Source organism: Aquarana catesbeiana, linkage group LG02 (assembly GCF_042186555.1).
Source record: "Aquarana catesbeiana isolate 2022-GZ linkage group LG02, ASM4218655v1, whole genome shotgun sequence".
In the NCBI taxonomy this organism is placed as follows: domain Eukaryota; kingdom Metazoa; phylum Chordata; class Amphibia; order Anura; family Ranidae; genus Aquarana; species Aquarana catesbeiana.
This window is the reverse complement of record NC_133325.1, coordinates 807,166,361-807,184,304: the sequence shown is the minus strand read 5'-3', so window position 1 is coordinate 807,184,304 and position 17,944 is coordinate 807,166,361. Positions and strand designations below refer to the sequence as shown.

At 47.6% G+C, this 17,944-nt stretch overlaps 1 protein-coding gene across 3 annotated transcripts in view; it reads left to right on the top strand.

Annotated features, from left to right (window-relative positions):
• LOC141129496 (uncharacterized) overlaps window positions 1-17,944 on the top strand; it is a 59,755-nt gene that overhangs the window by 24,612 nt on the left and 17,199 nt on the right. For all 3 annotated transcript variants that reach the window (XM_073617556.1, XM_073617557.1, XM_073617555.1), the window contains 2 exons: window positions 2,697-2,742; window positions 14,529-14,825. In XM_073617556.1, the coding sequence (XP_073473657.1) occupies window positions 2,697-2,742; window positions 14,529-14,825 (343 nt within the window). The remainder of the gene's footprint in view (window positions 1-2,696; window positions 2,743-14,528; window positions 14,826-17,944) is intronic.

The following is a 17,944-nucleotide window of genomic DNA, read 5'->3' as shown; positions in this document are numbered from 1 at the left end:
AGAAAATCCAAATAAAGCTTCCTTGTCTGGAAGAACTCAGGTTGCTTATGTCTTTAAAGCCCAACTGAATCTTCAGTTTAAAGCCCCATTCACATCTGGACATTCTAGAATTGGTGGAAGAAATTGCCAGATTCTGGAATGCTCAGGGATAATTGGATGACATAGGATTCTCCAGGGGCACTACTCAAGGGTGTTTTGGGGTCATTTGATGACACAAGTTGCTCTGGGGTCACACCATAAGACAGGGTGCTTTGGGGTCACACGGGTGATGCGGAATGGTATGGGGTTACTGGGTGACAAAAGAGTCACTGGAGGTACTGGGAGGTTACCAGGTGATGCAGGATGCTCAGGGATCACTGGGTGACACAGCAGTTATTGGAGATGCTGGGGTCACAGGAGACACTGGAGTCATTAGAGACCCAGGATTGCAGGGGTCATTGGAGACACAGAAGCAAAAGGGTCACTGTAGAATAAAGGTTGCTGGAAACACAGGATGGCTGGAGACATTGAGGTCACTGGAGACTAGAGGTCACTGGAGACACAGGAGTCACTGGAGACATTGGGGTCACCGGAGGATAGAGGTCATTGGAGACACAGCAGTTGCTGGAGACACTGGGGTCACTGGAGAATAGAGGTCGCTGGAGACACAGGAGTCGCTGGGGACATTGGGGTCACTGGAGAATAGAGGTCACTGTAGACACAGGAGTCTCTGGAGACAATGGGGTCACTGGAGGATAGAGGTCACCGTAAACACAGGAGTCTCTGGAGACACTGGGGTCACTGGAGGATAGAGGTCATTGGAGACACAGGAGTTGCTGGAGACATTGGGGTCACTGTAGGATAGAGGTAGCTGGAGACAGAGGAGTCACTGGAGACATTGGGGTCACTGGAGAATAGAGGTCACTGTAGACACAGGAGTCTCTGGAGACATTGGGGTCACTGGAGAATAGAGATCATTGGAGACACGGGAGTTGCTGGAGACACTGGGGTCAATGGAGAATAGAGGTCACTGTAGACACAGGAGTCACTGGAGACATTGGGGTCACTAGAGGATAGAGGTCATTGGAGACACAGTAGTTGCTGGAGACACTGGGGTCACTGGAGAATAGAGGTCACTGTAGACACAGGAGTCTCTGGAGAAATTGGGGTCACTGGAGAATAGAGGTCACTGTAGACACAGGAGTCTCTGAAGACACTGGGGTCACTGGAGAATAGAGGTTGCTGGAGACACAGGAGTTGCTGGGGACATTGGGGTCACTGTAGAAAAGAGGTAGCTGGACACCCAGGAGTCTCTGGAGACATTGGGGTCACTGGAGAATAGAGGTCACTGTAGACACAGGAGTCACTGGAGACACTGGGGTCACTGGAGAATAGAGGTCGCTGGAGACACAGGAGTTGCTGGGGACATTGGGGTCACTGGAGAAAAGAGGTAGCTGGACACCCAGGAGTCACTGGAGACATTGGGGTCACTGGAGAATAGAGGTCGCTGGAGACACAGTAATTGCTGGGGACATTGGGGTCACTGGAGAATAGAGGTCGCTGGAGACACAGGAGTTGCTGGAAACATTTGGGTTACTGGAGAATAGAGGTCGCTGGAGACACAGGAGTTGCTGGAAACATTTGGGTTACTGGAGAATAGAGGTCGCTGGAGACACTGAATTTGCTGGAGACATTGGGGTCACTGGAAAATAAGCGCTGCGCAAACTGTTGGCGCTATATAAATCCTGTATAATAATAATAGAGGTCGCTGGAGACATTGGGGTCACTGGAGACATTGAGATTATAGTACAATAGAGCTCACTGGAGAAGCTGGAGACATTGGGTTTATTGTAGAATAGAGGTCACTGGAGAAGCTGGAGACATGGGGGTCATTGGAGAATAGAGGTCACTGGAGACATTGGGATCGTTGGAGACATTGTGGTTGCTGGAGACATTGGGATTACTGGAGAATAGAGGTCACTGGAGACATTGGGGTCGCTGAAGAATAGAGGTCACTGTAGACACAGGGGGTCACAGGATTGCACAGGGGTCACAGAGTCTCTGGAGACAAAGGAGTGCAGGAGGCACTAGAGGCATAGCAGTGCAGAGGTTGCTGAAATGCACAGAGGTCACAGTATAGTAAATGAAAGCATGACAGGCATGGAGGGACTTGGCTTGTAACTAGAGATTGTTGCCTAGCCCTTTAAGGTAGTGCCCGGGCTGTGATTGGTTGTGGCACCTGCACTTTGGGTGGAACTAGAGGCAGTGATCTCTCTGTAGAGGTGTGACACTTCCCTTGCTATGTCAGACCTGAGATTCTGCAATCAGAGAAGATCATGCACCCTGCTGATTAGAGAGCTCTAGCTTTACCTCAGCAGGATACATGACAGACTTCTGCAGAGAGACCACTGTTTACACACAGACAAAAAAAAGTCCTTCTCTGCATAATGGCAACGTCTGCTGACTAGAAGACTTGTGGTAAGATATTTAGACCAGCAAGGCACAATCATTATGTGGCACTATTTGGTAGGATCTATATAATTGCACACAATACACAAATATGAGGTTCACATTAGGCTGTTCACACCTCTGTCTAAAAATGTGATAAAGACTACAAATCCCCTTTAACAGTATTCTGTCTACATTCTATTATTCTCATACAGAGTCCGTATAACCTGATACAATTGTTCTGATTTTGTTACCATTTTTATTTCCAGATTTTGTGGTTGATCTGTGGAGGATTCCCAATCGTATCTTCATCAGGTGAGAACTCTGAAGACTTCTTTTTTTTTTTTTTTAATATTTATTTATATAAATTTTTCAATACAAAATTACAACAATATGCAGCTCTCCTCCAACAGAGAGACTACAACCTTAATATTATTGTCAACATTCCATTACAAACCCGGCTTCCATCCCCCCCACCACCCGCCATCCCCCCGAACCCTCCCCCCCCCCTCCCCTCCCCACTGCAGATTGGAGTACTCCTGTTCTACCTAGGCTGTCCGGGGTCCCTTCTTGATCAGTCCCACCTTGTCACCTCCTCCATGTAGCTCCATGTACTTTTATACTTCCGCCATCCTACCCATTTTTCCCCCCGGTCTTCCCCCCCGTCCAGAAACAATCCCTCTCTGTCCACTCCCTCCATGTTATATGTCTCATTAATACAGAAGAGCCAATCTCGTATATTTGGACTATCTGGTTTGAGCCAATTCTTCGCAATCTGTCTCTTAGCCAGGTCCAACAGTATGAAGACTGTTGAATTCTGATATCGCTTGATGGGCTCCTCTGTGCCATGGAACAGACATACCCATGGATCCTCTACAACAGTTATACCCGTAATAGTTTTAATCAATTCTATTAATTTTTTCCAATAGATTTTGATGGCAGCACACTCCCACCAAATGTGCGCCATCGTCCTCACTGCCCCACACTTCCTCCAACATTCCTCTGATTTTGCCGGATCAAATTTAATCAATCGGTCCGGGGTGGCATACCACCTTGCTAGGCATTTAAAGTTTATCTCGGTCCTTTTGCTGTCAACTGCTGATTTGTGTATCATCTTGAAAATTTTCAGTAATGTGGAATTCCTACACCGTGACCCCAATTCCCTTTCCCAAGCCCTAATGTACTGAGGCACCTCCAGCTCCTCTCTCTCACTCAAAATTTTATATATTTGTGAGACCAGACCCCTCTTACGCTCCCCCTCACAGAGCTGCTCCAGAGGCCTGTATTCCTCCACCCCTCTGAGCGGTTTCGGCAGTTTCCCAATAAATATAGACAGCTGGAGGTACCTCCATGGATCAATGGAAAGAATCTCAGGCTTATCTTTTAATTCCGAATAAGTGCATATTTTCCCCTCTCTAATTACATCTCTTATTTGTAAACTATCCCTTTTAATCCAATTCCCTCCCACTTCCCTCTTCCCTGGTGCAAAAAAATTGCTATCTTTAAGAAATATCAATGGTGAATTGTATGTCCACTTATTTTGCATGTGAACCTGATCCCACACCTTCAAAGCATTATGTGTTAGTGTCGACATCCCTGTGTTTAATGCTCTATATTTGGGTGGGTCCCAAATTATGTGACTTAACTCCTTACTATTCATACAGTGTTCTATATCTACCGACCTCCTTTCTAAACCTCCCTTTGACCATTCTATGACTCGTGTTAATACCACCGCTTTATAATATCTATTAAAATCAGGCAGTGACAGCTCTCCTTTCTCTTTCCTCCTACTTAGGACAGATCTAGCAATTCGGGGCCTGTTGCCACCCCAAACAAACCTCAACATCAGCCCCCTTAAAGCCCTAAAGTACACCTGGGGGAGGGGGATAGGGAGCATCTGGAACTTGTACAGAATTTTGGGCAATATAGACATTTTCACCGCATTGATGCGTCCGAACCATGAAAGGGGGTGGTAGGCCAGGGCTCCAACCTCTCGTCTAATTTCGTCTAACATGGGGATATAATTATTAAGGTACATTTCCTTCAGGTTATTCGATAGCTTAACCCCCAAGTATCTAATCTCCTTCCTCCAAGGGAAGGGGAAAGACCCTCCAAGGCTCTCCTCCTCCTCTTTTCTCATATTCATATTTAACAACTCTGACTTCTCGAGATTGATTTTAAAATTTGAGATCTCCCCATATCTTTTCAAGTTCTTCAATATGTTCAGGATCGTAATCCTAGGGTTTGTAATATAGAACATTACGTCATCTGCGAAAGCCGCTAATTTGTGTTCCTCTGATCCTATCCTCACACCTCTACAGTCTGGGTCCCCACGTATGACCGATAATAATGGTTCCAAAGTTAGAACAAACAGCAAGGGGAACAATGGGCACCCCTGCCTAGTGCCGTTCTCCATCCGAAAGGTCTCTGAGGTCACTCCATTAACCTTCACATACGCCGTTGGGCTGGTGTATAGTATTTTCACCCAGGAGATAAATCTCTGGCCCATCACCATTCTTTCTAGGGTTTTGAACATCCACCCCCAGTCTACCCTGTCAAACGATTTTTCTGCGTCCAATGACAGGAATAGAACTGGGGGCCCCCCTCGTTTGATGGACTCTACCAGGAGCACAGACCTCACTCCATTGTCCCTACTCTGTCTTCCTGGTAAAAACCCCACCTGGTCTGGGTGAACCAAGGTGGTCATTTTATCTCTTAATCTCCCTGCCAGGACTTTAGCGAATAACTTTACGTCGGAATTTAACAATGAAATGGGTCTATAACTCGAACACAGCTCCCTATTCTTATCTTCTTTGTGGATTATTGTTATGGCTGCCAATAATGCATCCCCGCCCATTTTGCAGTCTGGACCCAGTTTGTTCCAGTAGTGTCTTAGTCTAGGTATTAAAATTTGTTTAAACCTTTCCAGATATGATGAAGTGAATCCGTCGGGACCAGGGCTTTTCCCCTTGGGTGTACTTTTAAGGGCCGCAAGGATCTCAACCTCTTCTATTGGTCTGTCGAGGAGGTCTCTCTCCTCTTCAGATATCTTTACCTCCACCTCCTTTAAGAAATCTTCCATCCTCTCCTCCTTGGTGCTTTCTCCTATAACCTTTTGTCTGATGGAGTATAGATCCTTATAATACTTTCTGAATTCTTCCGCTATTCCCTTGCTTGAACCTACTGTTTCTCCTTTTTTATTTTGTATTTTTGTGATATAATTCCTTTCTCTTTTCTTCCTCAGTATCCCTGCCAGATGTTTACTTATTTTATTACCCCAGACATATCTATCCTTTGATATTTTATTAAGAGCCCTTTTTGTGTCTTGTTCCATGCTGTCTCTCAACTCTTCTCTTTTTGCAACTAACTGTCGGTATCTGTCCTGGCTTAGGCCTTTTGATTTTTTATGGCCCTGTTCTAATATCTGGATTTCCTCGATGAGTTTTTCTCTCTCCTCTCTTCTTTTTCTTTTCAGCCCGGACCCTATCGAAATCAACACCCCCCCCCCCAATATACGCTTTATGTGCCTCCCACAACACCGCCGGCGAGATTCCTCCTACATCATTGACTCTGAAAAAGAATTCTATTTCCTCCTTAATCTTTTCTGTCACTTTAGGGTCCAAAAATAAATTTTCATTTAATCTCCAAGAATACGGCTGTCTTTGTGTTTCTGTGATTCTGATCCTTAATGAGACTGGCGCATGGTCTGACAATGATGTGATCTCTATTCTGGATTCCTCGGCAGAGTCCACCAAACTGTGTTCCAACATTAAATAATCAAGCATCGAGTACGTCCCGTGCACAGGGGATAGGAAGGTATAGTAGTTAGTTTTTAAATGTTGCAACCTCCACACATCTATTAAGTGGTTTTCATTTAACCGTTTTTTAATCATTTTCAATTGAGCCTTACTTGTCCCCTGTGCCCGGGACGTACTATCGTGTTCTGGGTCCAGGCAGAAGTTGAAGTCGCCCGCCAACACCACCTCTCCCTCCCTAAAATCCGACAACCTAGAAAGCATCCCCTTCAAAAGTAAAGTCGGGTTTTTATTGGGGCAATAAACATTCGCCAATGTAAGCTTTTTATTATCTAGCATACCCTTTAGAAACAAGAATCGGCCCTCTGGATCCGTCAATCTCCCCATCTCTGAGAATTTCACGGAGTCAGAAAACCCTATTGCAACACCCTTGGATCTGCTCATTGGTGTATCGCTGTAGAACCAGGTGGGCATTCGTGGTGAAAATAACTTACCGTATATACTCGAGTATAAGTCGAATTTTTCAGCACATTTTTTTGTGTTGAAAGTGCCCCTCTCGACTTATACTCGAGTCAAGCACTTTTCTGCAGCAAAAAATTTTATTTTCCGAACCGACTTTGGAGCTGGGGGTCCTAGCACTAAGTGGCCCCGAGATACGGGGCCCCAAAATCGGTTCGGAAAATGTCATTCTATGCTGCAGAAAAGTGCTTTACATTTTCTGAACCGAATTTGGGGCCCCGTATCTCAGGGCCACTTAGTGCTAAGAACCCCAAATTTGGTGTGCAAACCCAGTGGAACTGGTACCACAACATATCCAAAGCTGGGGTTCCTAGAACCAAGTGGCCCCGAGATACAGGGCCCCAAACCTGGTTTGGAAAATGTCATTCTCTGCTGCAGAAAAGTGCTTGACATTTTCTGAACCGATTTTTGGGGCCCTGTATCTCGGGGACACTTGGTGCTAGAAACCCCAGCATTGGATATTTTATGGTGCTAGTTCCACTGGGTTTGCACACCAAATTTGGGGTTCCTAACACTAAGTGGCCCCAAGATACGGGGCCCCAAAGTTGGTCAACTGTGTCCATCTGCAGCAATGTCATTTCGGGACCCTTTGGGTTCAGAGACCCCAAATTTTGGCTGCAGCTAGGGGGCATCCAGGAACCCTTAACTACCGAGTTTGAAGTTTGGGGGACCTATAGCTGCAAATGGGCACAGTGAGGTTGCAAATGGGAATTGTTGACCCTCTTTTCCACTTACAGGAGCTGTGCATTTCTCACCCTCGTCTTATACTCGGGTCACTAAGTTTTTCCCATTTTTTTGCGGTAAATTAGGGCCCCGACTTATACTCGTAACGACTTATACTCGAGTATATACGGTAATATTTGAACCCTGCTTCAAGTGTGTTTCCTGTAGGAACGCTACATCCGTTCTGTAATGCTGGAGCTCCCTAAGGATCTTGTGTCTTTTTCCTGGGGAGTTCAGACCCTTTACATTGTAGGACAGTACTTTTAAATCATGCATATCTATTTTTCATCCCTCTTAATCTGGCAACCTCTGTGTGCTCCCTCTCTGCAGTTTACCTCCCCCCTCACCCCTCCCATCCCTCCCCTCCCAACCCTCCCCCTCCCTCCCCTCCCGGCCCAACCAGCCATTGGCCCGTCCATATGGAACCAACTGGATCTCATATCCCGAGCCACTTCCCCAGGGGTGACGCTCCTCCGGTGGCCTCCGGTGCCCTCCTCCCAACCACATCATGTGGCAGGGAAGTGGGCTAGCGGGGCCCTGGCGCGCGATCCCAGCGGGTCGTAGATCCCCTCCAGCACTGAGACTTTATATTGCTATTGACCCCTATACCATAACCCCATCTCCCCCCACAATTCATAAACACGGAGTCTCATTAGTCACTCTAACTCTCCATCCATACCCACAGAGTAGGAGGCAATGAGGAGGAGAGAGGAAAAAAAAAAAAAGGGTCCTCCAATTCTCCTTCCTTCTCTTCTACTTGCTCTTGTCCTCTTATCCTCAAATGGGTGCTTCTGGTGGGGTAATCCCCAATTTTCCACAAAAGTCCCGCACTTCCTCCGGAAACTTCATTTTATAAGTTCTACCTTCTTTTGTCACTAGCAGGGATGTTGGAAACCCCCAGCTGTACTTCAAGTTGGCCTTCTTCAGTTGATCCAGCAGGGGTTTTAATTGCCTCCTTCTTGCTAATGTTCCTGCAGATAGATCTGAGAAGATTTTTAGCTCTTTGTTGACAAAACTAGGGGGTGACGCCCCTCTGAGATTGGACCATAATTTCTCCTTATCTTCATATGAGTGGAACTTTACTATTACGTCTCTGGGGATATCTTGCCTTAAATTTGGGGGTTTTCTGATCCTGTGGACCCTGTCAATCCTCAGGACCTCGTCTTCCCTTCTTCCCAGGAGCGGGTTGAAAATTTTCTGAGGCTTATCTCTCAGGTCCTCATTTTGTTGTTCAGGGAGATCTCTTATGCGCAGATTCTGTCTTCTAATTTGATTCTCTTGTTCTTCTAGTTGGTAGATCAGAAAACGGTTTTCATCTTGTATTTTCTTCATTTGCTCTCTTAAGTCCCGTATCTCTTTCGCCTGGACATCCGTAGTTTCTTCTATTTCTTCCACTCTGCGTAGGAGATGACTCATGTCCGACCGCACGCTTAAGATTTCTGTTTTGATAACATTTTCCAGCTTTGCGAACATTTCTGTCATCTCTGCTTTGCTAATAACGGACATAGTATTTCTTATCTCCTCTGAGTCATTCATAATGCCAGCACCCTCTTGCTCCATGTCTTCTCTGGGCTTCTCCCCCTGTCCCCCTTTTTGTTTCAGCTGTGTTTTTTTATCTTTTGTTCCTGCTTGTTTCATATCAGCAGCTGGACTTTTGGTGGTCACTTCCTTGAGATATTTCTGTATTGTGCTTGTATTGAGGCTCTCCCTAGGGGTCTTGGGTTCTGCTGTTTTCTGATTACGTCCTCTCATACTTCACCTGGACTTGCTTTGGATTAAACAGATCCCAATCGGCAGTTGCTTACCCTCCTTCCTCCTATTCATCAACTTCTGCTACTCCGTATAGCACCCTCCCCCAGAGCTACAAAACTGTACACAGTCTCCGTCTATCCGGGAGGCAGGCCCCAAGTAGAGCCTTTGTAACTCTAAGATTTCGGTTACAATTTCCCCTTCTCCTCCCCGAAGTACTTGAGGGATTTAAACAGTTAATAAATGGGGGAAAAAAAACGTTCTCTTTATATGGTCTGTTCCTCTCCTTCCTCCTTCTTTATATCGCATATCATATCACCAGGCTATATCGTTTTACAGTGTCAGTTCATCAGATAAAAGACAGACATACCTGGGGATGTAATCTTCATCTGTGCTTTTTTTCTTTTTTTTTTTTTTTAAACTCACCCAATCCTTTGTTTAAATTGTGCCAGTGTTTCCAAGGACTGGTCATATCTGTTCCGGGGCTCAGTGGGCCAGGGGGGGAGATGCCGCTGCTCAGCTGTTTTCCTTTCAATGGATACTGGATCAGCTGTGGGACGCTGTTGCATGGGGAGTCTAGTGGGGACTCTCCCTTCTCCGCCCGCTGATCTCTCTCCTCTGCTGGGCGTTACACACAGGGATCCTTTCCTTTACCGTTGCTGGAGGTGACCGGGACGCAGACCGCTTCCTCTCAGCCCTGCATGGAATGAGGCTGCAGCGATCTCTCACCTCGCCACTCGCCTCATAGACGCCGACCCGCTCAGACCTGCCCGCCTACGTCCTCCGCTCCGGCACCACCTTCGGGCCCCTCCCCCCGTCAGACGTCTCACGTCTGCATCCTCCCTCTTGGTCCGTAGCCAATGGTGAACTCTAAAGACTTCTAATCCTTTATGACCCTCCAGAGACAAAACACCGGATGTCCCCTCACACTACCAGGATATTCATAACAATAATTCATTAATAAAGACCCAATTTGCAGCCTTGTTTGGGGCAGTACAGGACTTGCTATTCCGGGGGGTGATAGTTCCTGTACCTGCTTCGGAAAGGTTTCGGGGTTTCTACTCCAATCTGTTCGTAGTTCCGAAGAAGGAAGGGGTTCATCCGATCCTGGATCTCAAGGCCCTCAATTGTTTTGTGAGGGTACGGAGGTTCAGGATCGAGTCTGTTCGTTCTGTGGTGACTACGCTTCATCAGGGTGATTTTCCGGCCTCCCTGGACATCAAGGATGCGTACTTGCATGTCCCCATCTGCATCAGGCAGCAGCGGTTCCTGCGATTTGTGGTCGGGGAAGCGCACTATCAATTTGTGGCACTTCCCTTTTGGCCTGGCGTCGGCACCACGGGTCTTCACCAAGGTTCTGGCACCGGTTCTGGTGTTGCTGAGACAGTGGGAGACCGCGATCATGGGCTACCTGGACGATCTCCTCCTGAGAGCGGCATCAGCCTCAGAACTGAGAGACGATGTGGCGATCACCATGCAGACCTTACAATAGTTCGGCTGGGTGTTGAATCTCCAGAAGTCTGTGTTGCTCCCGACCCAACGCCTGGAGTACTTAGGGTTGATTCTGGACTCTGCAAGGGTGAAGGTTTTTCTTTCGCTGATCAAACTGCAGACCCTTCACTCCACGGTGCAGTTGCTGTTGTCCCGCAAGTGGTCGTTGCTGCGCTTTTGAATGTGAGTTCTGGGCCTCATGGTATCCACCTTCGAGGCGGCTCCGTATGCTCAGTTTCACACTCGGGACTTGCAGAGGGAGATCTTATCCAAATGGGACAAATCCCTGGCATCTCTGGATTGTCAGATCTGTGTGGGCCATCTAACCAGGGCTTTGCTTCTTTGGTGGCTACGGTCCCTGGCTCTACGGTCCAGGAAGTCTTTTCTCCCTCTCCATTGGACGGTGATCACCACAGATGCCAGCCTGGCCGGTTAGGGGGAGTTTTGGGCCTTCGTTCAGCCCAGGGCCGCTGGACGCCTATCAATCAACATTCTGCAGTTGCGTGCTATCAGGTTATGCCTCTCCACTTGGTCGCAGCTGCTGCATGGTTGTCCGGTCAGGATCCAGTCGGACAATGTGACGGCAGTGGCTTACGTCAATCACCAGGGGAGGACGAGGAGTTCAGCAGTTGTGCTGGAGGTCTATCACATTCTGCAGTGGGCAGAGCTTCATGTGCCGGCTCTTTCAGCTGTTTACATTCCGGGCGTAGAAAACTGGCAAGCGGACTACCTCAGCTGTCAGTTGCTTTGCCATGGGGAGGGGTCGCTGCATCCGGAAGTGTTTTGACACATTGGTCTGCGGTGGGGCACACCGGACGTGGATCTTTTGGCCTCTCATCTCAATCGGAAGGTACTGAGATTTGTGGCCAGAACAAGGGAACCCTTGGTGGACGGGTCAGATGCGCTAGTGGCTTCATGGAGGCATTATCAACTTCCCTCCTCTCAAGCTCCTTCCTCATCTGCTGCGCAGGGTAGAGGCCGAGGGAATTCTGGTAATTCTAATCGCTCCAGGCTGGCCTCGGTGTCCTTGGTACACCGACGTAGTACGGATGGTGGCGGACGTTCCTTGGCGGCTGCCGGTGTGGGAGGAACTTCTGTCCCAGGGTCCAATATTCCACCCTGCTATACTGTCTCTGGCTTTAACGGCATGGCTATTGAAAGCCAGGTACTGAGAGACCGGAGGTTGCCGGCTTCTGTGATTCCCACTATGTTGAGGGCGCATAAATCCACTTCTCGGAAGATCTATCATCGCACCTGGAAGGCTTACATCTCTTTGTGTGAGGCTGTGGGGTGACATCCACGTTCCTATTCGGTATCTAAGATCCTTGTGTTTCTGCAGCGTGGTGTTGATCAGAAGCTTGCTTTGAGTACTATCAAGGGGCAAATATTGGCTCTGGTTATCTTTTTTCAGCGGCCATTAGCTGCTCACTCATTGGTGCGCACGTTTATTCAGGGGATTCGTCATGTGACTCCCCCGGTACGTCCGCCACTGCCTCCGTGGGATCTGAACCTGGTGCTCTCAGTACTCCAGAAGCCACATGTCAGGTCACCTAGGGGCTGGGTGACAGATGCACACCGTTGGGATCAGGAGTGCACCGCAAGGTAGTGGACCCTACGGCTGACTGCTGCGGATTGAACCCGGGGAGGTTTCAGGAAGCAGGTCTACTGGATCACTGACACAGATCCCACTGGGAGCTAGAGCATAGATTCCCCAGGGCGCGGAGTCTAAGAGCCAGCAGGTGTTCACCAGAGCCTTTAATGGTAAGGATGGACTGCGCTGCAGTCTGGCTCCAGGTCACGGCCCCCAGGGTCTCACAGCTCACGCTCACGGTAGACTACAGGAGAAGAGGAAGGAGGCAGCAGGCTGGAACAACAAGGAAAGTAAGGGACAAGCCAAGGTCAGGGCCACAAGCAGACAAGGACAACAGAGTACACGCCAAGGTTCAGGGTCACAGGCAAACAGGGATGGTCGCGAACACGCCAAAGGTCAGGGTCACGAGCAGACAGGAATAGTTAAGAACAGGCCAAAGTCGGTAACAGGAATCAGATGTAGGAAACACAGCAAGTACACACAGAGGCTAACACACAATGGTTGATCAGCACTGCTGGCTTGCAGTGCACAGGTTAATATAGGGTTCCCTGATAGGGCCTGGGGTGGGGCCATGCTTAGAGGAGAGGTTACAAAAGCAGTCAGGTGAGGGTCAGCTGGTCTCTAGAGATGAACACATGGAGACAGGTATACTGATCGACAAACTCTATCGCATAACCATGACACCACCATTCGAGAACATTAGGGAGATCCCCTTACTCACGCTCTCTCAGAAGGTGACCTTTCTAGTGGCTATTACATCCGCTCAGCTGGTTTCTGAGCTGGTGGTCATGCAAGTCTCCCTATTTGGTTCTCCTCAAGGCTAAGGCGGTGCTGCGTCCGCATCCCTCGTTTCTTCCTAAGGTGGTATCTGCCTTTCATCTAAATTAGGACATTGTGCTTCCTTCCTTGTGTCCTTGACCGTCTCACCCCAAGGAGATCGCCTTACACTCTTTGGATGTGGTTCGGGTTCTCCATTTGTATCTGTCGGCTACTGCTCCTTTTCGAAGGTCGGATTCGCTGTTTGTTACTGTGGCTGGTCCGAGGAAGGGCCTGGCGGCTTTTTCGGCCACTATTTCTCATTGGATCAGACAGATTGTTGTCCAGGCTCATGCCATCAGGGGGCGGGTGCCCCCCTTTCCCATCACGGTGCATTCTACCAGGGCGGTTAGTGCTTCCTGGGCCTTCCGGCATCAAGCGTCCGTTTCTCAAGTGTGCAAGGCGGCTACCTGGTCATCAGTACACACTTTCACCAAGTTTTACAAGGTGGATGTTGGGGCATCTTCGGATGCGTGTTTCGGCCGCAAAGTTTTGCAGGCGGCCGTATGAGGTTTTGGCTCCCCTTATGGGGGTTTTTTTTTGTTTGGGTTGAGTTTATTTTTTGGTAATTTTTTTCCCTGTGTTCCCACCCTTCGTTGTGGCACTGCTTTGGGACATCCCTAAGGTCAAGACTGGAAGTGCTGTGTCCGTCAATGAACGAAAGAGAAAATGGGATTTTCTTCTACTCACCGTAAAATCCCTTTCTCTGAGTTCATTGACGGACACAGCACCCGCCCCTCCTGTTTGTGTTTGTACTGCTTTATAACAAACTGAGCATCCTGTAGCAGAGTGGGGGGTTACTGCCCGTGAGGACCGCCCCTGGGCGGTGCTGTGTTTTTTTTTTAAATTCTGCCTAGTCCTACTCCTGAAGGTGGCGATATAACCCTAAGGTCAAGACTGGAAGTGTTGTGTCCATCAATGAACTCAGAGAAAGGGATTTTACGGTGAGTAGAAAAAAATCCCGTTTTTTTTTCCTTATTTATTTTACTTTTTATTTTTACACTGTCCCTTAATTTTTTGGTGGAATAAAGAAATGTACACGTCATAAAAACATATAAAATATCAAATAAAAGTATGTGAACAACTCATGTTCATAAACCCCCCCCACATGGAAGGCATAGACTACATAGAATATATGGAGATTAGCCAAAGACTTTGTTACGTAGTCTAACATCCGACCAATACAACAGTACTGCGGGGTCTGTGTTGACCTGTTTAATGGTCTTACACTTCCTCAGGACCAGACTTCCATATCCCATACCAATGTAACAAACAAGAGATCATTGTTTTCATCTCCATCAAATGGTAACTAAAACAAAATACAAAGACAGATAGATAGGATTAAACATACAAGTATCACATGTGCCCTTGGTCAGTCATGCAATATAGTTGGTTATAGTTAAATATAAACCGTGTAGAAGGTTTAACTCTCCACTCTACTCTCTCTTTCTCATCAGAAGACATAGAAATATCGGCTGGACACAATATTACTCTGGTACCGAAGTATATTGGGGACTCGTCTGGGATCAGCTGGTGGTTCAAAGGACGTATCCTCGTGGACATCAAATTGGGGCATTCCAGTCGAGTTTATCTTTACCCCAAATTCGACCACTTTTCGGATCGCACCACTATAAATGCTTCTACGGGACACATGACCATAAGAAACCTGACTGAGGAGGACTCGGGGCACTACCGGGCGGAGGCGGTGGTGAATAATATGGATCAGGTCACACGTATCAGGCTCATTGTGTTCGGTAAGAGCGTTTAATGGGAATCTGAAATAAAGACGGGAGAAGTCTCAGAAGGAAGCTGCCATTCTCTGACCCCCAGGCACCATTGATGGTTCTAGTGGGACCTTTCCAACTGCTGTGCAAGGAGTCATCCTGGAGTTGGCCAGGGGGCCAAAGAAGGGAGCTTACGTCTGAGCTTTATCACACTGTTGTTTCATTTCCCCCACAGATCTTTTTACATAATGTAAGACAATTTGTAAATTTATTGTAGAGGTTTCTATTTTAAATTTGGGTAGGAATGAAAAAAACGAGCAGAATTTTAGGCAAAAAAATTGGGGAATTTCGGTAAAATTTTGCCATTTAAAGGAATTTATTAGAGCTGTTTGAAACATCAATATTAATGTGGTTCTTAAAAGTGTGATGGACTTTAAATGGATCCTCAGAGGGTTTTTTGCTAGGAAAAAAAATAAGAATTCTCTCATGGAACTTTCTTGCAGCCAGAACCATAACCAATTGTTATAAAAATAATTCCATTTTTATCATACACAATTTTGAATATAAAATCAAATTTTCATTAAAACAATTTTACATAGATACTCTGGCTTTAAAACCCATATTTGTACACCCCTAAGTTTCAGACATATAGAGATTACTTTGCTTATAACATATTGCAATGAACTTTCTTTTGCCAGAATCCCCCCCCCCCTTTTTTTCCTTTTGCCCAAAACCTTCATAAGTCATCATAAGATTGACCCAGTCCTGTCCTTGAAGTTCACTCATATTTCCAATTCATACAACATACACTATATTAGCAAAAGTATTGGGACGCCTGCCTTTACACACACATCAACTTTATGGCATCCCAGTCTTATGCCGCGTACACACGGTCGGACTTTTCGACCGGACTGGTCCGACGGACCGAGTCCGGCAGACAATCCGACCATGTGTAGGCTTCATCGGACCTGCAGCGGACTTTTCCAGTCGAAAATCTGACAGACTTTAGATTTGAAACATGCTTCAAATCTTTCCAACGGACTCGAGTCCGGTCGAAAAATCCACTCGTCTGTATGCTCGTCCAACGGACGAAAACCCACGCTAGGGCAGCTATTGGCTACTGGCTATCAACTTCTTCATTTTAGTCTGGTCGTACGTCATCATGTACTAATCCGTTGGACTTTGGTGTGATCGTGTGTAGGCAAGTCCGTTCAAAAGTCAGACGGAATGGCCGTCAGACTTTTGTTGCCAAAAAGTCCGCTCGTGTGTACGCGGCCTTAGTCCGTAGGGTTCAATATTGAGTTGGCCCCGCCCTTTGCAGCTATAACAGCTTCAACTCTTCTGGGAAGGCTGTCCACAAGGTTTAGGAGTGTGTCTATGGGAATGTTTGACCATTCTTCCAGAAGCGCATTTGTGAGGTCAGGCACTGATGTTGGACGAGAAGGCCTGGCTCACAGTCTCTGTTCTAATTCATCCCAAAGATGTTCTATCGGGTTGAGGTCAGGTCTCTGTGCAGGCCAGTCAAGTTCCTCCACCCCAAAATTGCTCATCCATGTCTTTATGGACCTTGCTTTGTGCACTGGTCCAAATCATTTGGTGGAGGGGGGATTATGGTGTGGGGGTTGTTTTTCAGGGGTTGGGCTTGGCCCCTTAGCTCCAGTGAAGGGAACTCCTAAGGTGTCAGCATACCAAGACATTTTGGACAATTTCATGCTCCCAACTTTGTGGGAACAGTTTGGGGATGGCCCCTTCCTGTTCTAAAATGACCATAAAGAGATGGATGAGCGAGTTTTGTGGTGGAGGAATTTGACTTGCCTGCACAGAGTCCTGACCTCAACTCAATAGAACACCTTTGGGATGAATTAGAGTCAGTGGTGGCTAGTGCTTTATTGGGGGGGGGGGGCGGCAAACACCCCCCACCACCCACTCCCCCTCGCTATTTTTGCCGGTCGGTCCGACACTTACCCCACTGGTGGCGGCGGGTGGCAGGTGGCGTGGTGCAGCGGCTCCGTGTCCTCTCCTCCATGACGGCTTCCAGCTTCTCCCCTCCTCCTCCTCCTAGGTGTCCAACAGGATCGCCTCTCCTTTCAGACAATCGGTGACCGTTGTCAGAACCGGCTTCCTGATTGGCCAGGAGGAGGATCAGCGTTACAACAGCGAATTCGCTGTTGTAACACACCTGGGTGGGATCGGAGTGCACTCTCTGCGACCCGAGTCCACTCTATATTGAAGCCGATTAGAGCCAGAATCCATGCACCGGTGTCCTGAAAGGGGCCGGATGCATTGGATGGGGGGGGGGGCGATGGACTGGGGGGCAGCTAGGGTTGCCACCTGTCCGGGTTTTGAATCTTGTGTCCGGGTTTCAGGTGGACTGAAACACCCGACACATTACTCAGACTGGGCTGTGGCTCTCCAAGTAACCAAGATAGTTGCACACAAATCTGTTGGCATTCGGGAGCTGTGGGATGCTGTTTGGGGGTAGGATTGGCATCACTGGGGGGCAGGGCGATGATGTCAGCAACAGCAATTTGGCCACACCCACTGTTCGCTGTGGCACACAATGTGCACCACATTACTACTCTCCTTGGGGCAGCCAAAGTTGTCCCAGGCCGCTAAAGTGTTCGGGTTTGGCTTGAAGAAAAGGTGGCAACCCTAGGGGCTGGGCCCCTGTGCTCCCTGAATGGACGGGCCGCCCTTGTTTAGAGTGGAGACTGCAAGCCGGGCCTTCTCATCCTTTTTATATCAGCAATATCACCACCTCTGGGTTCCCAGCTCCGCCTATTTGTTGCAGATATTATGGGTGGTTTTTGCTACACTCAACTTTTTAAAATTTGAATAAAACTGTAGTAGTACAAGGGTTGGGTGGAGTGATTTTGGTAAAGTTGATTGCAATGCAAAATTACTGACTTACTGGCTTATAGACACCCTTAGCGGTCTGTTAAAAACCCACATTTTTGGATGAACGTGACAAAGCGTTTTGCTTCATATGTTGATTTCTTACCATCTTCAGCTTCATAATGCGGTATTTTTCCTGCAATACTACAATCAGAAAAAAGTAATGCATTATGGTCAGTAGATGGAGCTGATGATCATAATAAATCTCTGCAATAAACACAATACAGTTCGAATTCATGGGGGCCGAGCAAATG